This window comes from Gadus chalcogrammus, chromosome 8 (genome assembly GCF_026213295.1).
Source record: "Gadus chalcogrammus isolate NIFS_2021 chromosome 8, NIFS_Gcha_1.0, whole genome shotgun sequence".
Taxonomy (NCBI): Eukaryota; Metazoa; Chordata; class Actinopteri; order Gadiformes; family Gadidae; genus Gadus; species Gadus chalcogrammus.
In genome coordinates, this window is record NC_079419.1 from 23296197 (window position 1) to 23322232 (window position 26036).

At 42.8% G+C, this 26036-nt stretch overlaps 2 protein-coding genes across 4 annotated transcripts; both read left to right on the forward strand.

The window, feature by feature from the left end:
• The first annotated feature begins 755 nt into the window (after positions 1-755).
• Positions 756-7886, forward strand: LOC130388306 (acyl-CoA-binding domain-containing protein 5A-like). 2 transcript variants are annotated; one of them, XM_056597753.1, is made up of 14 exons: positions 756-921; positions 1116-1189; positions 1773-1896; positions 3124-3196; positions 4025-4175; positions 4488-4520; positions 4902-5171; positions 5581-5790; positions 6156-6250; positions 6406-6529; positions 6633-6841; positions 6999-7058; positions 7175-7290; positions 7468-7886. In XM_056597753.1, exons 2-14 carry the CDS (start codon positions 1117-1119, stop codon positions 7478-7480), a joined length of 1551 nt encoding a protein of 516 aa, XP_056453728.1. In that variant the 5' UTR covers positions 756-921; position 1116; the 3' UTR covers positions 7481-7886. The 2 variants fall into 2 exon arrangements, with proteins under 2 accessions (XP_056453728.1, XP_056453729.1); XM_056597754.1 differs by lacking the exon at positions 4902-5171.
• A 3357-nt stretch (positions 7887-11243) lies between these two features.
• Positions 11244-26005, forward strand: yme1l1b (YME1-like 1b). 2 transcript variants are annotated; one of them, XM_056596706.1, is made up of 18 exons: positions 11244-11397; positions 12034-12153; positions 12466-12643; positions 14815-14913; positions 15255-15361; positions 16701-16851; positions 19258-19341; positions 19837-20010; positions 20699-20851; positions 21150-21282; positions 21662-21724; positions 21946-22058; positions 22360-22515; positions 22846-22997; positions 23346-23472; positions 23690-23763; positions 23886-23972; positions 24481-26005. In XM_056596706.1, exons 1-18 carry the CDS (start codon positions 11365-11367, stop codon positions 24622-24624), a joined length of 2148 nt encoding a protein of 715 aa, XP_056452681.1. In that variant the 5' UTR covers positions 11244-11364; the 3' UTR covers positions 24625-26005. The 2 variants fall into 2 exon arrangements, with proteins under 2 accessions (XP_056452681.1, XP_056452682.1); XM_056596707.1 differs by having other exon boundaries at positions 11250-11397; positions 19858-20010.
• Positions 26006-26036: the final 31 nt, after the last annotated feature.

The window sequence follows — 26036 nt, forward strand, 5'->3', positions numbered from 1 at the left end:
TGGAAACACGGTGGGGCTGCTGGGATGGACAATGCAAATCCCGTCACCGTTTATGATTTGGTCACCGGTGAGACCGGCGATTGGTTGAGAGAGGTGCTGCGAGGACGTAATGCCCAATCAGATTAGATTGCGGTGTGAGCTCCAGCGAAACGATAAACGCGCGTCTGCGTCAAATCATGCACTGTCCGTATTATTATTAAAATCAGATTTTTTTTATTCCTTTAAGTTTGTGGCAAACAATTATCATTTACATCCGTTCACATTTGCACTGAAATAAAGATAGGTTTGGTATCACTAATGTTTGTCTTAAGATAGGCCTACCGTTGGAACGGTTACAAATTACGCCAATAACAAATGCAATGCAAAAGCTTTTATTTTCTCTGACATTGTGTCGATGTTATTCATAGCGGTGCTTTAATAATATATATTTATCTTAATACCTCAGTAGGTGACCCTCATAACATATTAACGACACATCTGGCAGGTTAATTGTTAGAAACGCTTACGTTGTAAACATGTTTAGCTTATCCAACAATAAATACACGTTGTACTGGTTTGAACCCTAACGCCAGATAATGACCTGCACAGTGGGCAACACTACATTTCCCATAATGCTCGGTGGGTAAATCTTTAGTGAAACAGAGAGTTGTGGGAATTGAAGGAAAATATATTTCGTTTCGCCAACGAGTGTAGGAGGTGTTGCTCGAGAGAACTACAGTTACCATAATGCCCTCCTGATCATACGGTCACTGCTCGGCTCATCCTTGAGATGGGCTTTAACGGAGCCTACTGCAGATAAGGACCAACATAGCCATAGGCTGTGTTCATGAACACTAAGAGGACAACATAGCAATTGGCTGTTTATAAACACTAAGAGGACGTTTCTGGGGACCTTCTGACAGGCCTGACGTCTGAAACAAGGTAAACATCAGGGCATGTCTCATTTATCTGCAACCTCCATTCATCTCATGGGTCAAAATAATCCTGCCGTATTTTACAGCTCCTACACACTCACAACGTTTCTCGGTACATAAGTATTTGTGTGGGCTTAGTGTTTAGACATGTCATGTGTATTGAAGCCTTGAAGATCTCATCTGTCGTCCTGGTCCACACAGCATGGAGCAGGAGTCCAGCCTGGAGGCCAGGTTTGATGCCGCAGTTGGAGTTATCCGGAGTTTGCCTGAGGATGGTCAGTGTCTGTCCTGTCCCAGTGTCTGTCCTATCCCGTCCTATCCCAGTGTCTGTCCTATCTCAGTGTCTGTCCTGTCCCAGCGTCTGTCCTTTCCTGTCTCAATCATTTGACATTCATTGACCTACATTTGAAAGTGTCATTTTATGGCATGGTCTCTTAATGACAGCAATGTGTTGCTAAAACGCCCTAACATTGCAATATTTGGTCACATATAATCTCAAAAAGCCAAATATAGTACTCAAACAATGTTTCAATTTTGACGGAGAAACCCCCAACCATGTCAACCATGTAAAATGTCAACGAAACAACATCATTAAAATTTCTCCTCACATAGTATACATGTTCATAATAAATACACATTTTTTTATTTTTTTTTTTATCAAAATATGTATAAAGTTACTTAAAACCCTATAGTTTCCATTTGAAGGACTATAACAGGTGACGTTTATCCTATATTATAACTACTTCATTAATATAAAACTAATGATAATAATATTTTGGTCTTAACTCATGGTGATGGATATGATGATGTTGATGAGGATAATGATGGTGACTTTAATTAAACATGTCTCTCCCTCAGGGCCATACCAGCCCTCTGACAACATGATGCTGATGTTCTACAGCTACTACAAGCAGGCCACGCTGGGGCCCTGCCATGCCCCCAGGCCCATCGGCTTCTGGGACAGTCGGGGGAAGGCTAAATGGTCAGCTTCCTTTTAGCTAAAGAATTGTTCAGTTTTTTGTGTGCGTAACGTACTAGAATGCTAGCTAAGAGCTACGTTATCTACAAAACTGATTGGGAGCTTGAATAGAATGAAATGGTACTCTAATAATCCAATCATAAATATGGGGGTCACAGCAGAAACTAAGATCATTATAAATAAATATATTTATAGATAAATTAAAAGAGAGAACATAAATAATGAAAACAAGAAATATACAAAAAATAAAAACATCTATCTATCTTGTTTATCAACGAGCATTAGTTTCTGTTTATCATGTTTTGAAATTCTAATTTTGTAAGAAGCGGGAAAACTATTGCAGTTGCATGTGGTCATTAGTTGTATTGATTATATTATTTTGCAAAAGAAGAAGCAGGAGCGATTGTATTAGATGGTAATAGCCGATCATCAATTATGTATCCCTTCTTGTGCCTAAAGCAGCCAGGTGTCTGCGATAGTGTTAAAAATGGCTTTCTGTGTGATATTAATGACCATATCTTTATTCCCTGAGGCCAGAAAAAAACATATACAGCATATGGGGGGAATCCATTGTGAGCAACTATGTGTGCATAATTTAACAGGGTATGGCTTTACACTATATTAAAACAATAATAAGGCGGAGTATCTGTTTCACGATTTCTAGGTTGACGTTTTACGTTTATAAACATTGTTATGGCAGAAAGGTACGCTCCCTTTGGTGTTCAGAGTCCATCCAGTGGGGTGAGCTCAATGTAGTGTTCAAAGCCCCTCTAGTTGGGAGGCGATTTGCATCAACTCAAATGGTGGCATCACTGGCAGGTCTCGATATTTGCCTCGGCAGATTATTTTGGTATGTGAGACAGTGTGTGAGACGTCAATAAAGGTCTGATAGAAAATCATGTCTACATGCTGTTATGAGCTATATTAATCTATTGCTATTACCTGCTGCTGTCATCTAATATCATTAAGTTTATCGTAGTCAATTTTTGGGAAAATTCTATGACAGTTTTCAGTCTCTTTTTCCAATGTGTGACGCTTCCAGGTGAGGCTGTGGACATTAGGGATTAGGGACATCCACTTAGGCCAGCCACTACCTTCCCCCCTGTCCCGCCCTGCAACAGGAAAGAGGGAATCAATTGTGTTCGCCATCGATAGACTTGTAATCTTTGTTTGGGCTCTCTTTGCCCATGTTGCTCACATATGGATGCTAATATTTTTGGTTCTTGGCAGGGATGCCTGGAGCTCTTTAGGAAATATGACAAAGGAGGAGGCCATGATCAATTATGTTGACGACATTCAACTGGTAAGCTCTTTCAGTATTAACTCTGATGTCGTTAAGGTTTAACTAAGTCAAATTAACATGCACTTGGAATTGAAGAAAGAACAAAGCAGACATCCTGATGTTGATTTAGGATTATCTTTCTTATTCAGTGAGGGGTAAAATCTTCATTCTATAAATTAGAGAAGGAGAATTGCTCTGATTGTGGGAATGGAAAGTAATTGGTTGTCATAGGGAAACTAATGCGAAATACTATGTCAAGAAGGTTGTCTAACTAAACATAAACACTTGTTTGATGATAAGATATATTGTATAAATAATTGTTATTATTCAATCAATTAAGACATTTAGACCCAACATGTACATATACACCTCACAATAAGTACATTTTTCAGAAGAAGGTGAAACAATATATCGCTGTAGGTACAGTAAGGATGTTCGAAGAACCAAGTGCCAAGAACTAGCATTCTCTAGTTTAAAAAATTCCCTGTATACAACATAAGATTGCTAGGATAAGATGCTGCACAACTAAGTGTATATATAACTAAGTACGACATGCAATAAATGCGTACATTAAGTGCCAGGACGTACAACATATAATAAGTAGGAGGGGTGGGACGGGATGGCAGACTACGTGAACTCTGAACGGGTGAGTCTTGAGACTTTTGCGGAAGCTTTTGAGCAACTCGGCAGTCCTGACATCGGCACGGAGTTCGTTTCACATCTGCGGTGCCAAAACAGAGAAGAGTTGTGAATTTGATGATAGACTTTTGCTTGCTCTTAGCGATGGCAGTACCAGACATCCAGCTGAAGTAGTTAGTAGTAGGTAATCCTGTGTTTTTTTGCACTCAGATTCTGGAGACCATCCCAGTCTCGGAGGAGGTGTCAGAGCTTGTAGAGAAGCTGGGTAACTTCTACTCTGAGGTGGACGGAGCTGGAGATCAGGTTGAGCAGAACGAGGTGGACAAGAGAGCCTTCACAAGACCTTTCGCAGATTGTGCAGGTGAGAGAGTGATTATGATGTTGTTGGTGATGATAATGATAAACAGAAAGTTAGAGTCCTTTTACCATATTCACTCAGAATGAGCAAGTCAAAGAATAGTTCAAGATGTGTTTTTGACTTTTTTGTTGTCATGTATCATTGATGAAATTTAAAAAATAAAATATGCAGATAAGTAGACAGTCAAAGTATATAACAACTATATAAATCCAAACCATTTGCCTCCACCATCTCGCATGTGTTGTCATGTAACAGAAGTGTAGATGCTCACTTCCTAATTGCCATTTCATCCTGCATGGCTTCTTTCCCCACCAGATGAGCTCAGAAAGCCCAAACCACTGATGGAAGGCAAGTCCTCGCTGGTTGGCGACACCCTTTTTTTTGTACTTCAGCTCAATCTTAATCACAGACCTTTTTACCAGGGCAGGCAATGCTTTCTCTCTGCCCTCTGATTAAGTCAGATATACCCTTGACGCTTTAAGTAGAAGAAAGAAAATGTCCTATATAGTCTGTTAATGTGTTTACTGTTCTTCATTAGCTCTACAGTCTGTCTGATTGTGCTATGCATGCTGCCTCATCCTTTGATTTCACATGTGGTTGGTCGTAGGTGGTACACTGCTTGCTCTGTTTTGCTAGCCTTGTAGAGCTAGCTGCAAAACTGTGGTTGGTCTCATAAAAATAGTAGATAGATCACATAGGTGACCGATAGTCATCTAATCCCCAATTCAGGCTTCGGGGATTTGTGGGAGGATATTCAGAACCCAGGAAACGACCGAGATGCAACTAATGATCTCTGCCTGGCCATCTGTGATGGGGATATGGATAAACACAACAACAGAGAGCACATGGCCGCCAGTAATGAGGATATACAAAACAACAGCTTAGCGTTCAGAAACAAGGAAAGTAGTGATTCAGAATTCAGTGACGTCGAGGGGAGCTCCAATGGAGACGACACAGAGGACGAGGACGAGGACCAGGTGGATGAGGAGGAAGCTAAAGGTACCCCTTGGTAGTTTTAGGGTAGCCTTTTGTGTCTAATTTGTGTCATTAGCATTGCCATTTTCTAAAACACACACATGCTTACAACCTGACAGGGTTTGGTAGACGGGTGCTTTGTTCTGCGATTCAATAGTATTTTTGGGGCCGACATACCTTGCAATCACTGTGAATTCCATAGTACTGTTGGAGAGAATGCTGAGAAAGGACATTTGAATTAGAGCTATATCATAGCATTGTTTTGTGCTACAGAAATTAAAAAAGACATTGAGCTTCTGTGCTCGAACTCCATCAATCAAAAAAAAAAAAAAAAACCTTAAGAACTAAAACTTATCAGTGGGAATTTCTTTATCTGATTCTCTCTTTTTTGGTTGCTCCTAAGTCCTAATGTCCTTGTCCTGGTTGGCTTCAGGGGGCCCAGAAAGGAGGAGGACCCCCTTCCCCGGGCTACAGGTCTGGGAGGAGGGCAGGTGGTCGGTGAGCAGCATGGATCCCAGCATGTCCTCCGTCACCAACGGGATCCACAGCTCCTTGAACAGCCAGCTGGAGGACGAGGAGCTGGCCTCGCTTCAGCCTCATGCACCGAGAAGCTCAAACATGAGAGTCAACGGTCGTCAGAGTGGTGAGACACTAAGACACCGTTTAGGTCCTCTAAACACATGGAGCACACACACCGTTTAGGTCCTCTGAACACATGCACCACTCACACCGCTTAGGTCCTCTGAACACACACATTGTTAATAATAATAATAATAATAATAAATGAAATTTATATAGCGCTTAATATGGTACTCTAAGACTTATTCTAAGACTTACCGCTTATTGTTGAAGTCCTATGTACACATGGAGGACCATGTGTGAGTAACACAATAAACCACATGTGAATTTCATTAAACAAATTAATAAATATTTCATACTGACAAAGGTATTTCATTTGTATGATGTACGTACTGTAAATGTATAAAGTTTTTCCTTGCATACTCCTAGATAACAGTGGTGCCATTCCTGAGAAAAACCACAGAACAGCAGACTCGGACAATGAAGAATTCTGTGATTCAATGGAACATCTGGCTATGGAAGAGGCAGGTTGACAAGATAGAGAGTGTGTTTAGTAGTTAGAACTTACACTTAAGTATTTTAATTATTAAGTACTTTCTAAGAATAGGAAATACCCTTTTAGATGTAATTCATACATGTATTATTTTCCATCTAAGTGTCAGGAATATCTAAATTTCAGTCGTCTGGATTCAGAAAAACCTCAGGGAGACGAAGGGAGGATGTCAAACAGCACGGACAACCCCTTCTTGAATATGAGTTTGGCACAGTACGAACCCCAAGCTCCTTAACAAGGAGAGGTAGAGGTAAGCGTACAATGGTGAAAGAATGAATGTTGTTATATATCAAACAAGGTGAAATATATAATTCCCTACTACCTCAAATCCTAAAATGGGTCACTTGTTTCAGGGTCCGTGTCACCCAGGACTTTCTCTGGCTCACAGCTGTGTGTCAACATGGTCGCCGCTTGTCAGTGCGTCTCTGCACGAGGACATTCTGGAGGCGTCACAATGGGTCAAAACAACGAGCAGATAGCTACTGCGCTGCTTAGGTTACAAGAGGACATGGCTAACGTGCTACACAGGCTCCACACGCTGGAGGTTCTGACTGTCTCACAGGTGAAGACCATTAACGAAAATAACAATCTGCACATTTTTATTTTGTGAAATTAAAACAAATGTTGTAAGATCACTTCCATTGTATCAATCCCTTCAAGCGGTTTTAAATTGGGAGATGAGTCGCAGTATGTTTCTAATGTCTTCTTCTTGCTTCTAGTCGAGATCCCAGTCGCCAAGGCAGGAGGGATTCTCATCCCTGACGCACAAATTCATTAAAGTAAGTTTCCACCGTCCACAATTGGTCCTCAATGAGATTCCATGATTTTTTTTTATATATTCCTTTACCTTTTCTTTGGTAAAATAATATAAATCAATGCAACTTCTGTTTCGCAGTTCTGGAAATATCTGTGGTGGCCTTTCCCCTTCTCTCCAATCACAGCAGCATTGATGACTTTTTGGCCCCTTGTTGCCCATTGGCTGGTTCAGCTATACTTACAGCGGAGGAGAAGGTGAGAACAATACAGTCATAGTCAAATATACTGCATACACATATTGAATCTACAAAATGTGAAAAAATATATAATTAAATTTGGTATATTGGTATATTTTGCGGTAAGCAGGGATAGTATACTTCAATGAACGCCATACATAGTAATTTTGTTTTTTCAATTGCTGTTTCCTTCTAGGAAAATATGCTGAGCAGGACTATGCAATGTTAACCGTTCAGGAGTGCTTCTCACATGAGGGGAGAAGTAAAATGGTTTCGGAAGAATTCCATCCCCCAAGGGAAGTGGTGAACAGCCATGTTGAAACAAAAACATGTCTGAAAGGGAAATAAACATTGTATACAAACTGCAAAAATACATTGTATTTTTCTGCATGTAGCACCTTGGGTTGGAGACGACTCCATGAAAAGATGTTTCAGGTAATGGTTTAGTAAGTACAGTCACCTAGTTGGAACTGGTTCAGGTACTTTATTGCAATAGATTTAGAAAATTAAAATGGCCTTTTTAAACAGTTCTAATGTTTTGACCAACTGTAGTTTTATTTATGTCATATAATTTGCCAAAATAGTAAGCCTATAGCTGGACCTGATAATTTTTTTTTAATTAATTTAATTAAATTTTTAATGATTAAACCAATTGAGCCTTCTCTTTTTATTTTCTAAATGTTTTTCAAACATTATTTGAACAAATTAGAAGTTGATGATATTTCAAACCAATGGGGTAATGACTCATGAATAAACACTCGCATGGGATTCCTCCGGGAATAGCAAGAACACCGGCGTCTTCATGGATCGATACACCGAGCGGCATACCCCGAAGACGGAGGAGGGAACGTAAACAGAAGCGGGCTGCGGGGTTGCAGGTCTGGCGACTTGGCTAGGCTAAAAAGGGCTCCAAACAGACCACCACTGCCCAGTCTTTACGTCGCAAATGTCAGGTCTCTAGGAAATAAGATGGACGAACTTCATCTAGATATATCGACGCGGTCAACCATACGAGACAGCTCCATCATCGTTATCACGGAAAGCTGTCTACACTCGGGGATCTCAGATGCAGCAGTGGAGCTGGCAGGTCGCTCACTTAATCGCAGCGATAGAACAGAGGCTTCTGGTAAGAGCCGTGGAGGAGGACTATGTACATATGTAAGCAGTCAAATGCAGACCATTTTATTTACCACGCGAATTCTCCGTTACCGTGGTAACCGCTGTACACATCCCACCAGATGCCAACGTTAATGCAGCACTTGGCAATCTACTAGCAGCTATAAACAAACAGCAGACCACTTATCCAGAGGGCGTTTTTATCGTGGCTGGTGACTTTAACCATGTCAACCTCAAGACGGTGCTGCCTTGCTTTGATCAACACGTAAAGTGCGCAACTCGAGGAAAAAATATTCTGGACTGTGTGTATTCAAATATTAAAAAGGGATACAGGGCCTCACCCCTCGCGCACCTGGGCCAGTCTGATCACCTGTCACTATCCCTGATTCCCGCATATCGCCCCATCATTAAAAAACAAGAAGCTACCATTAAAACGTTTAGGAAGTGGCCTGAAGATGCATCTCTACAGCTCCAGGACTGCTTTGAAAGAACAAACTGGACCTTGTTTTTTAATCAGGATGTAAATGAGTATGCCTTCGCTGTCCTCTGTTACATCAGGACCTGCATTGAAAATATCACCACCATCACCCGCAGCAGGATTCCCCCTAACAGGAAACCCTGGATGACTGGGGAGGTACAGGCCCTTCTGAGGGAGCGCAACGCAGCTTTCAAATCAGGTGACAGAGCACAGTACAGCATAGCCAGGCACAACCTGAAAAAAGGCATCAAGCAGGCCAAAGCCATGTACAGGGAGAAGATTGAGGGCCACTTCACCAACAGAGACCCAACACAAGTGTGGCAAGGCATACAACAGATCACGAACTACAGGGGAAGCCGCAACCCACCGACAAACATCAATGCCTCCTTAGCAGAGGAGCTCAACCACTTCTATGCCCGCTTCGAGACACCTGGGCTAGATAATGGAGCTGCTCCCCCACCTGCTGGCACAGACCACACAGCCATGGTAACAGCAGAGGAGGTAAGACTCATCCTCAGGTCTGTGAACACAAGGAAGGCAGAGGGACCAGATGGCATTCCAGGAAGAGTGCTCAAAGAATGCGCATACCAGCTTGCAGATGTCTTTACGGACATTTTTAATATGTCTTTAGCCAAAGCGGTCGTACCAACCTGTTTTAAAACAGCCACTATTATACCTGTGCCCAAGCAAAGTAACATCAGCACCTTAAATGACTATAGACCTGTGGCGCTCACTCCCATCATCGCCAAGTGCTTTGAGAGGCTGGTGGCGAAGCGCGTTAAGGCTTTCCTCCCTCGCTCCCTGGACCAGCATCAGTATGCTTACAGGGAAAACAGGTCCTCTGAGGACGGTATCGTCACAGCCCTCCATTCAACGCTGACACACCTGGACAAGAAGGAGACATATGTAAGACTACTCTTTATAGATTACAGCTCGGCTTTTAATACCATCGTCCCCAACTGGCTGATCACCAAACTTCTTGATCTGGGCCTCAGCTACAGCCTGTGTATGTGGATTAAGGATTTCCTAACAGATCGCCCGCAGACAGTGAGACTGGGTCCTCACCAATCCTCGAGCCTGTCCCTCAGCACTGGAGCTCCACAAGGCTGTGTATTGAGTCCCCTGCTGTACTCCGTATACACATATGACTGCACCAACACCCATCCTTCAAATACTGTGATCAAATTTGCAGATGACACCACTGTGGTAGGACAAATCACCCATGAAAATGAAAGTGCCTACAGAGACGAAGTTGACAGACTGACAGAATGATGTCAAAAAAACAACCTGACCCTGAATGTCAGAAAGACAAAAGAAATCATAGTCGACTTCAGGCGGCAAAAGGCGAACCCCCAACCCCTCATCATCAATGGTGAGGAAGTAGAGAGGACCTCCTGCTTTAAGTTCCTGGGGGTTATGCTCTCAGAGGACCTGAAATGGGTGATGAACGCAACTGCCACAGTAAGGAAAGCACAACAGCGGCTCTACTTCTTGAGAATATTGAGGAAAAACAACCTGTCTCCCGAGCTGCTTAAGACTTTTTACCACTGCTGCATTGAAAGTGTGATCACTTACTGTATCACTGCATGGTACGTCAACTGCACAGAAAAGGACAGGAAATCCCTCAGTCGGGTCATAAGGTCTGCTGAGAGAATAGTTGGACTTCCACTGCCTCCTCTGGATGACATCTTTAGGACGCGCTGCCTCCGCCGAGCATGTGGCATTTTAAAGGATGAGACTCACCCCGCAAACCATCTCTTCACCCTGCTACCCTCTGGCAGGCGCTACCGGGCCACTACAGCCCGCACCTCCAGACTGCAGAACAGTTTCATCCTCAGGGCCATCACAGAACTTAATAATCACACTACACTCCTACCCTCCACCCAGCACAACTGCACTTTTGTTAGTGGTTGCACAAACAAATTTCGTTGTGTATCCAATGCACAATGACAAATAAAGTATATTCTATTCTATTCTAATGCCATAGCAGATTTGGTTTAGTTATTGTCCGTGGACTGAAGATAATTCTTAGCATAGTGCTTCAATCCATTGTTCATAAAACCGTATTTCTACTTAGTCTGTTGTAGACTTTAAGAACAGTGTTTCATCAATTTTCAATATCATATGATATATATTATTGTTATTTAACTCTGAAAGTAGGCTAGTGTATTTTTTATTTGTTTTAAATTAAATAAAGAAATTGAAGACCATTTTATTACCATACCAGGTTGCTTGTAGCCTACTTATGTGTGTGTTATATGACCATGGTTCATTTTTTATCTTGAATAATGTACAATAGTTTATTAAATAATTAAAAAAATTAATGTTTGCTTTAAATTTATAAGAGCGTCGTCACTAAAGCGGCATCCGGTTCATGGGGCGTTTTAATGTCGTCACTTCCGCTCTAACTGGCTCAAGAAACAGCAATAAAGTGTTGAAACTGTGAAAACAGATATATGCACAACTCCACGGTAGTCTAGGGCCACTGACACTTGAAAAATGTTTTCTCTTTCGATGACAGTCCAGCCCCAGGTAAACTCACTTTGTATTTCTGTTTCTGTTGTGTTGTGTTGTTGTGTTAGTAGGTGTCAGGGACCTAGCTTCTGGAGTTAGCTATGTTTCGCTAGCTGATCAAAATTGAAAGTTATGTCACATTATGACACCTCTTATTCTGATTTCCTCATTCAACTAAACCTTTGGCGTAGTTGTCAGCTGTGTTATTGACATTATTATAATCACAGTATTGGACAAGCTACTTATTGCCAGTTGATGCTAGTGTTATCTCAAGACTATCCCTCCGAAATCTATTTTGTATATCTAACGTCCACTCACTGAGTGTTGACGTCTGGAGTATATCACTCCGGAAAGTGTTTTATTTATTTAAAGCTGTTTGTGTAGGAGAGCACAGGTGACACTAACGTGTGTAATATTTAGGCCAAACCAAAGTACAAGCCAGGCACGTCATGGTATCTTTGGCAACGTTCATCACTTGTGTGTTGATGTCAAAGGTTCAGACTTTAATATGAACATCCTTACTGTCCCAACGGCGATATATTGTTTCACTTTCTTATGACAAATGCTCTTATTGGAAGTCGCTTTGGATAATAGCGTCTGCTAAATACCCTAATGCCTATGTAAATGTAATACATCATGTCGCCATGATTCCAGGTTACTGTTCCGTTGAGCCATCTGATCAACGTCCTCCACTCTCTGAAGAGCTCAGTGGGGAGCTACAGCGGGGCGTCCGTCAAGCCCAGTCAACACCAGGAAAACACGATCCAGTCAGAGGTACTGGTACTGCAGTTATATGACTGGATCGCCATGAAGGATGGCGTGTCTTCTGTTGCATTCCAAAAAGCGAACAACACTTATGTCCAGTTGTTGAAATATTGTCGTGAAGCACCCCGAAATTATTTGATTCTATTTGTGGATTGTCCTGAGCTTCACCTTTCACCTCTCACATGTGGCCCTGATTAAAAGGACTGAAATGTAAATGTGACGTCTACCTCACACATTGTATCGGTACCATGCACAAGCACATTGGCCATGACTAATATCTACTGTGTGTGTGTGTGTGTGTGTGTGCGTGTGCGTGTGTAGCCTGTATGGAACCTGCGGGAGTTGGGCATCTCAGACCTTGGAGACCGACAGCTGGATGATCTTATAAACAATGTGTTACCTCGCCTCAACCAACATGCAGAGTCCAGCGCGTCCATCGGCCCAGCAGCTTGGCGGACCTCTCATCTCTCCACACACTCGTTCTTCTCAAACAAGCACGGTACAGTACAACCTCAAGGATTTGGTTTGGTAATATACCAAAATAAAAGCATAGAATCAATGATAGACATTGTCAAAGTAACTGATCTAAAAGTTATTCTATTTATACAATGACATGGCTTTTCTCCTTCTGAAACCGCACAGAGGTGTCAGTGCTGTGTAGATATGTTTGAAACTGGATTGATATTATGAAATGCCAATGAATTATGGTTTGATGAGTTGCTTTCTACTAGCCGCACTACTAGCCGCACATCATGTTATGCATGTGCAATAATTATGGCTGACACCTTCTAATCAGTAAATAAATTGGTTTGCTGACATCCTGCCGTATGACCAATTGGTCAGCGGTTGGAAAAACGCTTGTTTTACTTCAAAAGGGTAACGCTGCGTCTTAATCCATTATTTTTGGGGGCGGGAGGGACATTTGAAGGCCGATGTATTTTTCTTGAAACAACACACACACACACACACACACACACACACACACACACACACACACACACACACACACACACACACACACACACACACACACACACACACACACACACACACACACACACACTACTTGAACTGGCCCAACCTAATGGAGACTGCTAGTCCTAATGTAGTGAACATCTTCTCGGCCCCAAACTAATTGACACCATTTCAAAGAAGACGTCAGTGTTGCAGAAATTTGTTAAAAATAACAACTCAGTAAGCAGGCATCATCTAAAAAATATTACATTCTCTTTTATTTCTTGTCTGGGATAATCATGTTAACTTTAGGGTTTAACGCTTGATAGGCTGTTGGTGTTTTTCCACAATTCTATACCTCCCCGGCAGTGGTCGACCTGGCAGCCCAGCACGGCTGGGATTTGCATTTCCGTTACAATCGAGCTTTCCGCTTGAGGGGCTATCTTTCACTGATGATGCTTTTGTCTTGAGTCGATGACAAAACAACACGTACACGTTTATTGCCTTGTGTTAAATCAGATTGGTTCGTTTAAGACACAGTTAATGTATTTGGGTTGCTTCAGACGGATGATAACACACAGTTTATTTATTCAGTTTGAAATTCAATATTCCCCCTATTTTACTTCCTAATCTCAATAGCTCATTGAGAGCCAATTTTTTCAGATTAGACCTGTTTACACATCGACTATGTGTCAACATGCTCGATGTCTCATTTAATATTGATATTGGCGATCTGTATCTAAAGTATTGTCCATTCTTTACATTAAGAGTACATAACAAGCTATTTTGTTTTGCGAGAGAATATCGTCAAACTAACCACTTCAACTAAAACTTAATTAAAAATTGTAATTAGACTCATAGGAATGAACAAATATAAAGAATCAAGCTTTTGAGAACCCTAGCCATACTCTTGGTTCCTGGCGTTGCGTCTCATACACAAGAACGTACAGATCATTGGAGGAATATAGACTTAAAGGAAATACGGGGGTGGCAGTAGCGTGGGAGGTAGAGCGGGTTGGCTGGTAACCGCAATGTTGCTAGTTCGATTGTCGAGGTGTCCCTGAGCAAGGTACCTATCCCTAACTGCTCCTGACGAGCTGTCTCTCACCTTGCGTGGTTGACTCCGCCGTCTGTGTGTGAATGTGTGCATGACTGGGTGAATATCAGGCAATATTGTAAAGCGCTTTTGATAAAAGCGTTTTATAAATGCAGTCCATTTACCAAATACAAGTTGAGAGACAACCTCTGGCTCCTAACAGCGCTAATCCTCCCAGGCTGATGTCATCACAGCCCACTTGGAGGCGAAGGCTCAACTGGCCCGACCTCGGAGAAGGTCCATCTCGGGCGCAGTACCGCACAGCACTGAGCGGTTAAACTGGAAGTGGTGACGATAATCAGCTCGGTTAGGCTCGGTACGGCTCGGTACGGCGTGAACATATCTGAATTAGCTCTTTGCCACCAACACAGTGAAAAGCCATTGTCAGCCCTTATATTAAACACAGAACCACACGTGTTATTAAGGCAGCCAGTAGAGTCCATTCAGTGCACCGGGGCACATTGAGTTCATCTATAGATAACGTGCGTGTGTCTTTCCATCATCGTCTGGTCGATTGTTCGAAGAGAGGGTCAATTTACTTTCAACAAGATGTATTTGGTTGCCCTAATCAGATACCATATTGTTAAACCGTAATAGGACCTTTTGCCTTCCCTCCTTAGGGTTTTCTGGTATGACGACCCCCTCGGCCCCTCGTGTCTTTTGCCGGCAGCATCCCTCCCCTCTTCAAGCTGTTTGCACAGACCTTCAGTCCTGGCCAGGTACTGAGTAACCAGTACACCTCCAGTGTATCTGAGAAGGGATCCCATACTATTTATAATACAGTGTACTGTTATTAATGCAGTGCACTGTTATTAATATTGTTTACTGTTGTTAATGCTGTTTAATGTTATTAATGCTGTGTACTGTTATTATTAATATTGTTTACTGTTAATAAAGTTTAATGTTATCAATGCTGTGTACTGTTATTAATATTGTTTACTTTTGTTAATACTGTTTAATGTTATTAATGCTGTGTACTATTATTAATGCTGTGTACTTTATTAATACAGTGTATTATTATTAATACTGTGTACTGTTATTAATACTGTGAACTGTATAGTTTGGATCCAGAGCCGAGGATTCAAAACCTTGAGAAAAACCAGAAGACTGCAGTTGTCCCTGGATCGTCCTGCAGAGTCGGACAGCTTCACGCCGTCCTTCATGAAGGTAAACTTGCATGAAGAGCATCGCTCAGTCTTACAGTTTTTCTCAGTCGCTTTCGTACATTTCTCAGATCAGAAATGAAATTCTCAAAACTACCTGTTCAATCTTCACATCATTGTGTCACTTGTGCACATAAAAAATGCTGTTTCTCAATTATTTGAACAAGTTGCAAATACTTTAGTACATCCCTGCAAATGATTATGTACAATTCTCTGCTCTTTCCTACATTATCAATTGCTTATGTCATGTTGATCAAAATGTTTTGTAATGGGTCTACGTTGAATAGTCTCACCCCCACAACATGTAGGCATTAGTTCATTGCATAAGTCTTTACATGCAAACTTATCATAATATGTCAAGCATATTTCTATACATTTCCATTAGACTTTTTTTCTAAATCTGTCCTGAATTGGTACATTTCTACCTGGTGAATCTTGACTTTCTCTGACGAAGGGAAATGTGTGAAGTGTTGGATCAACCAACGATCATCAGTTTACTGAAATAGCTCAAAAGGTAAACTGATGCATCTCATGAACCATGAACTGGCAAGTATATAGCTGGAGCACAACACAATGTTAAATTGTCTGACAATGGAAGGACAAGGAATTGGAAGGGGTCAACAGCCAGAGAGAAGAAGAGGAGTGAGGCTGCCTGACAGACAGGAACGTGAGGAGGTGTAGGAAGACTGCACTGTAATTCCTAAGGAGATTGACCTATGTTCACATTTCTAGCAATGACATGGTCTGTCAACAAATTATAGTACAAACAGTCAAAGCGTGAATGTGAATCTTGTCCAGTCTCTTGGGATCAATCTCCCAAATACACTAAGGTGTAACTTTCAACTTACAATTGTCTTCAAAACTTTAGTCATAGTTTACATCAGAACATCCCTCCAGAGTACACTGTTATATTGACAACATGACTAAGCAATTTCACCGTCTTATCCGTACACAATGACACAAGGACTTATCATTCTGATGGCACTGCCATGTTCATTGACATATTTAGTTTTGAAAGATGAACTAAGGATTTTGAGGAAGAGACAGGCTTTTGCAGATAATCCCTGGTGTTTTGCTATCTGTACAAATTGTTTTAAGAAATGCATTTACTGTTCTGCAAATGTTGAGGATGATTCGAGAAATGTACCAAAGCGACTGAGAGAAAGAAAAAAAAATTGTACCGTTTTATTTTGCCGTCTTTTGTTCATTTAGATATCGAAACCCTCTCTCAGTCTACTTGGCTGGAGCACCAGGTTTACTGATGCATCTGGTTCTGCATGTTGTGACCCTCCTGTGCTCTACGATTATCATCATGGTCTACCGTCCTCTGACCTCCACGCCAGGGCTTCCTGAGCCGGGACAAGGGCCTGGAGGTGGAGACTCTAGAGGGGCTGCTGAAGACCAAGAACGTTGCCGACGGACATCAGGATGCCTTCAAGAGTGGCTTCGCCGAAGGCTTCATGAAGGCCCAAGCCATGACCCAGCGCACACAAGGTAGACACACTCTGCCACACAGTTATCCCACTAGGGGAGCAAACGTGAGCAAATTAGTACTCAACAAGCAAACCATAAACGACTGTCTGTGTTTCCTTATTTACAGAAATCTGTGTTAGTGAGTGAGTTAACAAAAAAGTTTAGGTGGAAACAAACATAACTTTTCGTCTCCTATTGGGTCCATGTTGGGAGCTTTTCATTTTTTCTATTTAGGTTTTACTAATATATTATGCTGATTTATTAGACTTCATTAGACAGGAGCTGATTCTTGGTTGATTGATTAATGTACCCCCAGAAAGCCTCTAAGTGACTTCAAGAGGTGTCTGGCAACAAGTAACCAATCAGTAACCACATTTAGGGATTCAATGGCCATGGCTGACTCCGCCCACTTGGTTTCAAAAAAATAGAGAAAGTCTGCATTATTACAGTAAAACGTGTGTTAGTTATGCACATGCACAAAGTCATTTTATGTATGATATTTACAAAATAATTATTACCGTTGAGATTTGGACCGTGAAAGACCCATTTTTCCGGTATTTCTTGCATCCCTAATGACCACACACACATTGAGAGGTTATTCTCTCTGACGTGGCGGATTTACTGGACCGTTAGTTCTTCTTCTTGTTTTCATCATCAGTCAGTGAACGGGGGAAGATGATTCTAGGGGTAGATGGGGTTCAGAGCCCAAGACGCAATAACTCCTACCTGCTCCTTAGGCCATGCAGTGTTTCCCCTCTATGCACCTAGCAGCAGCGGTACGCCGCTCCTGAAATATGACCGCCGCTGCTGAATTTCTTTTTTTTTTACAAGAGGAGCGCTTCAGCTTATCTCTTTAAAATACGACTGTTATATAATTTTGCGTAGCGCAAAATAATATAACATTCAATGCGCAACGGACGCTGGATATGCGCTTAATCTCCAGGTCAATTCACACACTCACCAACTAATGTATTATTTTGCGCTACTGATGCTTCATATCAAGGTCAATTCACACTTAAAGCACATCAACGGTCAGGAACTTCCGTAAAGTTGGAAATAAATTGGCAGATTCAGAGTTTGCGGTTCAATAGATAATCAGTGAAACATCGTTGCGACATATTTGACACCTCTAGCTAAAGGTAGTAACCTAGAGAACCAGCTACAACATTGTTTTCATCCAAACAAGTCGTCTTTAACGAACGGTGAATTGCATTGGCTTCTATGAGCTGTCGGCTTTGAGCCGCAACCTTAGGGACCGTCTGCAAAGTGCAAAACTGAAAACTACCACAATGGTAACATTTTAATAGCATTGCCATTATTGACTCTAGAGCCCCAAAACTTGTTTCATATAGGTATGGCCTCTTTATGGTCATACTAGAACCTTTAGTTTTGAAAAATATCTCTTATCTATTAGGATTTTTTTATTTTGCAACAATTTCAATAGCGTCGCCTGTAACATAATTCACACATTCATACCAACAGGCCACATATGCCCTTGCCAATTAAAGAGGCTTCTTTCTCACGCTAAGGGGGGATACTGAGCCTAGGGAGGCTTCCAGCTCATACAGGAGGCCATTCATCATGTGTCATTTCTAGAGATACGGGCGGTCAAGATGTTTGAGAGACCAAGATGCTCAAGGCCACAAAAACAAGTGTAATTCCCGCACATAGCCACAAACCAAGTTGCAATGCCAACACATAGCCATAAGAGAGCAGCATAAAGACACATACGGGTATCCAGAGGGCGGGAGTTCAGCACCATGCTTAGCCAATCAGTGCACATAACTGAGTCCACGCCTGCCCATTAGATAAGTCACAACGCATAGCCCAGGGGGCCAGAACGCATCTATCTGATGCCCTACTAAGTGTATCTCCACGCGTGCGTAATACAATTCCCCTCCTTTTGCCTCATAGAGACTAGTCCAAACCTTTACCAAATAAAGTGAGGTCAAGCGATCCTGACTCGGCAGACTTTTTCCAAAAAGAACACCGCACCCCTTTATTGTCTCTAGAGGCCCAAATATCGTTCCATATAGGCATGGGCTCGTTTTGAAAAATATATCTCTACTTATTTTTAAGGAATATCTTTTTAGCAAAAATGTCAATATACCCCAAAACGTGTTCAATAGAGGCATGGTCCTACTACAACCTTTGTGATGGGGAGAGGGGAGGGAGTGGGAAGATGAATGGATTGGAGGCACAGACCTTTTCGATTCGATTGTATGTACACCCTTCTGGTGCCGGCAGACGCATCGAAACCTCCCGGCAGGGTGCGCTTTGCGAACACACAAAAAAAATTGCGAGCGGGAAAAAACATTTCACCTCCGCTGCTGCAACTCCACCCTAGGGGAAACACTGACATGTATTTAAAGAAGTCATTATCAGTTGGGTCAAAGCGCTGCTAAACATTCTCTTGTGTGTTGCCAGACTCTCTGAGGAGGACTCGTCTGATCCTGCTCGTCCTGCTGCTGGTCGGACTGTACGGCATCTCCAAGACCCCCTTCCTATCGGGTAACGGCTCCTGTACCACGGCAGCACCTGGCCCACAGCCATCCCAGACCTCCTCTGTGTTGACGCTCCTTCTAACCACTAGATAACCTCTAGAATAGCCTTTTGCTCGGCATGTTGGTGGTTTACAGCTTGTTAAAGGGCAGCGGTTACACTCTTGACCTAACAGATAACTGCCACATACACGGGTCTTGAAAGGAAAACCTCAACTCTATCTGCGGAAAAGTTGTCGAAAATCGACCCACTGAAGTCACCGCTCCAATTATTTTATTGTGTTTGAGTTTGTGTGGCAGAGTGCTCTGCTTTTTTTCACAACCCTGACTATCAGAAAATAGCCAAGTGTGACCATGGCTTATTCTGCTTAATCCACCTTCTTTCTGTGTGCGTCTCGTGTCTCTACGTAGTCAGAACAACCCTCAGCCACTTACGACTGCGGCTGTGTTTTTGGTGTGATTTTTTTATTCTCTGCCGAACTTTTAATCTAACCATTCCGGGCAGTGCGATTCCGAACCACATCAGGCCTTGACTCAGCTGTGGACCCCGTGCAGATGAAGAACGTGACCTTTGAGCACGTCAAGGGCATCGACGAGGCCAAGAGCGAGCTGCAGGATGTGGTGGAGTTCCTCAGGAACCCCCAGAAGTTCACCGTCCTGGGAGGGAAGCTCCCTAAAGGTGAGGTCTCGTCCATCATCCATAAGGTAATGCTTGTTGTCCACAGAATAGAGATAATGGAGGATGGATTCAGTTAAGGTTGGATTTATTAAAACCCTCCCCAATGACTATCCTCCTCCTCATCGTCATCCTCTTATCCGGGGTCGGGTCGCGGGGGCAGCAGCTCAAGCAGGGGTCCCAGACGTCCCTTTCCAGGGCCACATTGAACACCTCTGACGGGGGGGATCCTGAGGCGTTTCGCCGCCAGTGTGGATATATATTCTCTCCACCTAGCCCTGGGTCTTCCCCAATGTCTCCTCCCCACTGGTCGTGCCTGGAACACCTCCCAAGGCATCCTTACCAGATGCCAATGTAATTAGATAATTTATTAGTTAATTGTTTTTGTTGTTTGATTTCAGTGTTTATCCACTTATTAATTCAAATCTCAGACTCAGTTTTCATGCCAATCTGCAACCCATGCCGCCTTTCAAATCAACCTTTTGGTCCGACAATATAGGTTTGATGATATGATTACCAACTTTTATTTATACTTGTTCACATATCTTATGAAAGGGATCCTTTTCTTTTAATGGCAGAAATCCATGCATATCAATCAAAGAAATGTCCACAAATCCTCTTCTTTGCCTTGCTCACCCTGCCTGTAACAAGGAGTTTGAGTCTTGTGTTGTTCCTCCCTGCTGACCTCCAGGTCTGCTCCTGGTGGGGCCCCCAGGCACCGGGAAGACCCTGCTGGCCAGAGCCGTGGCCGGGGAGGCAGACGTCCCCTTCTACTATGCCTCTGGCTCCGAGTTTGATGAGATGTTTGTTGGTGTGGGGGCGAGCCGCATCCGCAACCTATTCAGTGAGAGAGCCCCTCTAGTTTGGTTTCAGGCCCTAAATAATGATTCCCTTTTCCGCTTGTCTGTTTATACTTTTGTATGATTATTCCTCCAATATGGTTTAGTTAAAGAAGCTTAGCAGTCATAGTATGTTAATGATTGATGTTTAATGGGTTAGGGTTTTGGGTTTTGTCAGATTGTTAACGATGATGATGGTTGATGACTGATGGATAATATGGTTAATAATGAAGGATTAAATGTCAGTATTGAAGATGGTTGATGATTAATAGTTAGTTAATGAGCTGCTGGTGGTTTCCCCAGGGGAGGCGAAGGCCAATGCTCCGTGTGTTATCTTCATCGATGAGCTGGACAGTGTCGGCGGGAAGAGGATCGAGTCTCCCATGCACCCCTACTCCAGACAGACCATCAACCAGCTGCTGGCTGAGATGGACGGGTACGCTCTAAGCAGAGCACTCATAACGTTCATCACCTGTTATAGCCCTTGGGCTGAATCCAGTGGCGTAAATATCGACGGTGCAACCGGTGCACTGCACCGGGGCCCAGACGGCGTCAGGGGCCCATGGAGGAAGAAAAAAATATTAATCGCCCAGGGTGGCAAATGTGTTGGGGGCGCCCTCTGGTGGCGCCCTTAATTAATTAACTAAATTATACGAAACCCTCACAACGCGACCGCGACCACTCCCCCTGTCAGTCAGTCTGTTCACCTGTTGTGTGATGGTCAGTCACTCAGTCAGTCAGTCTGTTTACCTTTCGGTTGATGTTCTATCTGTTAGTCAGTATGTTTACCTGTTTGTTGATTCTTATTGTGACAGGTTTAAACCAAACGAAGGCGTCATTGTCATCGGAGCGACAAACTTCCCAGAAGCTTTGGACAAGTATGTTTATGTTCTTATCTTGTTTGAACAAATATCAAGTGATAATCTGCCCATTTCAAACCATTTATTCAAACTCATCGGGGTGGTTATGTTTGTTATGTTTTTCCATACTCATGTGAGAGTCTACCTTCAGGCCTATATGCTTATGGATCAACATATCCAAAACCAAATGTTTCCTCTGTTTGAATGGGATGTTTGTTGTTCCCCCCGCCTTCCTGCAGTGCGTTGATCCGTCCGGGCCGGTTCGACATGCAGGTGACCGTCCCCAAACCGGACGTGAAGGGACGCACTGAGATCCTCAACTGGTACCTCAAGAAGATCAAAGTGGACCAGGGTAGGGAGGATCCTTTAAAATTCATTTCCTGTGTGATGGATTTCACAAGGTGTCATTTTGTCTATCGTATTAGGTGTGCAACCTTTTTAATGTGTAATATTATTAGTTAGTTTTTATTTAAGCACACTTTGTTGAGATGTATTATTTCTGTATCTTTTGGATGTAACTTTTAAAAAATAAATAAATAAAAATATTCAATCAAATGTTTATGTCTCAGTTAAAAAATGATGACGCAGTCAAATAGTGTTTTCCTAATTCACGCCAAGCGGTGAGGCTAATGTGGTTCTACTGTGTCTTGCAGCCATCGAGGCCAGTATCATTGCCCGGGGAACCGTGGGCTTCTCTGGGGCCGACCTGGAGAACTTGGTCAACCAGGCGGCCCTGAAGGCGGCCGTGGACGGCAAGGACATGGTCACCCTGAAGGAGCTGGAGTTCGCCAAGGACAAGATCCTCATGGGTGAGCTGCAGCCACAGGAGAGCCTCTCTCTGATGCTGAGGATGAGTCTTCATCTTATCTGATGATTTAGAATTGTGCTTCTTCTTCCAAATGTTGGAGGTCATTGTAGGTTCAATCTAAGAACCTTTTGGTTGGAAGGAAAAACACCCTAACTGCTGTTAGCCCTGTTTGCCTCAGCTTCTTGTAGAGAGAAGAAACTGTGTGATTTAAGGTTGACCTCTTATCATCATGTGACCACATGTCGATCTTATCTCTTTCTCAGGACTTTACCCTCAAGTCATGAGGTCTTCCCCGTTAAATCCCTTTCTCCTTATGATCTCCCTCCCTCAGGCCCAGAGAGGAAGAGTGCGCAGATAGACAAGAAGAACAAGCAGATCACAGCCTACCATGAGTCGGGACACGCCATTGTGGCGTACTACACCAAGGACGCCATGCCCATCAACAAAGCCACCATCATGCCCCGAGGCCCCAGCATGGGGCATGTAGGTTAACAGACCCCCCCTACAGTGGTAGCCTCAACGCTAGCCTCATGAAGACCACTTACCAACTCAAACTGTGGTAGCCACTAAGCTAGCCTCATGAAGTACACTTACCCACTCTAACCGTGCTAGCCACTAAGCTGGCTTCATGAAGACCATTAACCCACACTAGCGGTGCTAGCCACTAAGCTGGCTTCATGAAGACCATTAACCCCAACTTGCTTCTAAACCACCCCATTTTGGCAGATACCTTTTGAACCAAAAAAGCTCACATTGAGTTTGTAGATACATAATATTGATTGCATATTTTTGTTATTTTATCTCAGCCGTCTTTTATCTCCTCTTCTCCAGGTGTCCATGCTCCCGGAGGACGACCGCTGGAGCGAGACGCGGTCTCAGCTGCTGGCCCAGATGGACGTCAGCATGGGGGGCCGGGTGGCAGAGGAGATCATTTTCGGCCCAGAGTACATCACCACCGGTAAGGAGCAGACCTGATGGTTGTTAAAAGCACCTCCATTTCCTTTAGCTAAGCATAGAAGTATCTTCTGATGCCTGCCTACCAACTGGGTTACACTTTAAAGTCTAGTTCATGCCTGCTTTTTGTTATTCATGTTTCCAATCAAAACATTGACAAGTGATAATAATATCATATTTTCGATCAAAGGTGAATTTGAAGGCTGACTCTGTCTCTTCAGGTGCATCTAGTGACTTTGACAGTGCTACCAGTATCGCCAAGATGATGGTCACCAGATTTGGGATGTGTGAAAAGGTAATTCTTCAGGTCCATAACCGCCGCTTACCTCAGTGCTGCGTGGATCTGTATACGAAGTATGCGCTGTTATTGATCACCATCGTAATGTGTTGGTTCTCTCCATCTTCGGTTTCCTCAAGTTGGGAGTTATGACCTACAAAGACCTGACCCGGCAGAGCCCTGAGACGCAGGCGGTGGTGGAACAGGAGGTCAGGAAGCTGCTCAAGGTCAGTCTTGGTGGCTTTGAATCCTAACCGTTTCGCTGTTCCGTTCTCCATTCAGCAGACCACTTATCCAAACCTACAAATATAACAAGGTGTGATACTACGAATGTAGCTATACAAATCAGGACACAAGTGAGTGGTTAAGTGGTTTGTTATTATTGTTTGTGCCAATGGTTCCATCTGCGTGTTGCAGAGGTAGCTCGTCATTACAAAGTAATGGATTGTCATTAAAAACTCCCATTCAGTTTGTTGGCGTGTTTTAATACATCACTGGGAGAGGCATTCTGATCTTCACCAGATACATTAAAGTGGGTCTGATTCAGGATTTAATATACAATAAATTGTACTATATATTGAATCTTCTGCATTTTATCGAAGCGAAATCTGGAATGACAGCGTGTCTGGTGAGATCGAACATGTGGCGGTACAAGCCCCATGGCCTGTGTGGTCTGAGTCACCAAGCCACCCTGAAGCAGTCCTTTTGTGTGTGCGTGCGTGTGTGTGTGTGTAGGACTCGTACGAGCGAGCCCGGGCCCTGCTCAAGTCTCACGCTAAGGAGCACAAGAACCTGGCGGACGCTCTGCTGATGTACGAGACGCTGGACGCCAAGGAGATCAGGCTGGTCCTGGAGGGGAAGAGCCTGGAGGTCCTGTGAGACCAGAGGGAGGGCATGGGCGGGGCGGGGGGTTGGGTCATGTACAGTGAGGTCAGGGATCCACAGCTCATGGTTTATATTTATGTATACTGTCAGTTTAGGTTTTAATTTGTTGGTCTGGTTGGGATGTGATATTGTGAGGACATCAAAGTCATCTAGTAATTCCTAGCCATCCTACGTCTGCAGTGCGAGAGACAGCGTATCAATATAGAATGTTTAGAAAAGCAACATAAAAACGATTTTTACATCCAGCAAGAGAAGTCAAATGTTTGTTTGAACTCGCGTATGAAGAAGCCTGGCCGGTCCTGATCTACCCGGTGAACAACACTGCAGCATTTCAGATCTCCCTTTGTGCATGAGTTGAGGACAGTGTGAATGCTCAGGTATGTGAGGAGATTAATGTATCATTTGTACAGGAAGGGAGGGGAGGCAGTTGATGTTCTCAGTCATGAATGTAAATAAGCAAGTCCAAATTAACTAGTCAGGAAAGCATTGTCCTTTTTACTTTTATTATGTCTTTGTTGTGTTTCTGTTGGCACTAGTAGGTTGAATCTTTCTATTCGGTGTCCACACTGAAACGTTGACCTGATAGTTTTCCTGTCCTCTCCTTTTACTTAAGTGTCCCCCGCAATGACACAGACGTGCAGCAAACTGGAGATGTGCTGGTGTTTCTAATGGTGGCCTTGTAAGAATTGAGTGAAGAATACCTCTCAGCACTTTTAAGTGTGAATGGCAATTGCACACTTTTTATGTAATTATGTAAAGGCTTGGTACTAAAGAAGTGTTTTGATTTTTGTTTGACCGTAGAAACAGGGTGCGGAATTAAAAAGGTGTTGTAGCTTGTCAAAACAAGTTTCTCAAATAACATCCAAGAAGGTCATTCTCTTGCCCATTTTCAATGTTTTGTTGTGCAAACGTGCACACATGGCTATAATTCTCCAAATGTAAAGTATCTATATGCTGGCTCTCAGGTACTGGGGTAGAGGACAAATGAACATGAGCTTTATTTTCATTAAACTGAGGATTGTAACGTGATTTATTTTAAAGGTGACTTTTGTGGAATCATGTATTTGCTTATCAATCATATTGGAAAATATATATTTTTTTGCTTAGGAGCTTATTTACACAACCTCACATGGTTGTTTCCAGTAACAATTTGTCTTTTTTTGGCTCTGCTCATGCAATATTTCTATGTTTATTGGCCTTTTACTGTCCCGTAGCTGTAAATACATGATAATGAGATTGAATCATAATTGTACATAGATGTATTTTATGCTGTACATACATCCAGTTTGGCCGAAATCTGTAGACAAAATTAGACCAGAGATGTTATGGCTGAGTTGGTAAAACATTGTTGTCCAAAATAAAATACATAAAATCATGTTGAGCTTGCAACGTTTTATTTTGACGTT

What these genes read in the sequence shown, in the direction of transcription:
- LOC130388306 (XM_056597753.1), top strand. Translation starts at nt 1,117, where the DNA reads ATGGAGCAGGAGTCCAGCCTGGAGGCCAGGTTTGATGCCGCAGTTGGA. An exon ending in AGTCAACGGTCGTCAGAGTG is followed by an intron (nt 5,791 to 6,155) that starts GTGAGACACTAA and finishes GCATACTCCTAG; the next exon opens with ATAACAGTGGTGCCATTCCT. An exon ending in CTTAACAAGGAGAGGTAGAG is followed by an intron (nt 6,530 to 6,632) that starts GTAAGCGTACAA and finishes CACTTGTTTCAG; the next exon opens with GGTCCGTGTCACCCAGGACT.
- yme1l1b (XM_056596706.1), top strand. Translation starts at nt 11,365, where the DNA reads ATGTTTTCTCTTTCGATGACAGTCCAGCCCCAG. An exon ending in CTGCTGGCTGAGATGGACGG is followed by an intron (nt 21,283 to 21,661) that starts GTACGCTCTAAG and finishes TTATTGTGACAG; the next exon opens with GTTTAAACCAAACGAAGGCG. An exon ending in CAAGGACAAGATCCTCATGG is followed by an intron (nt 22,516 to 22,845) that starts GTGAGCTGCAGC and finishes TCCCTCCCTCAG; the next exon opens with GCCCAGAGAGGAAGAGTGCG.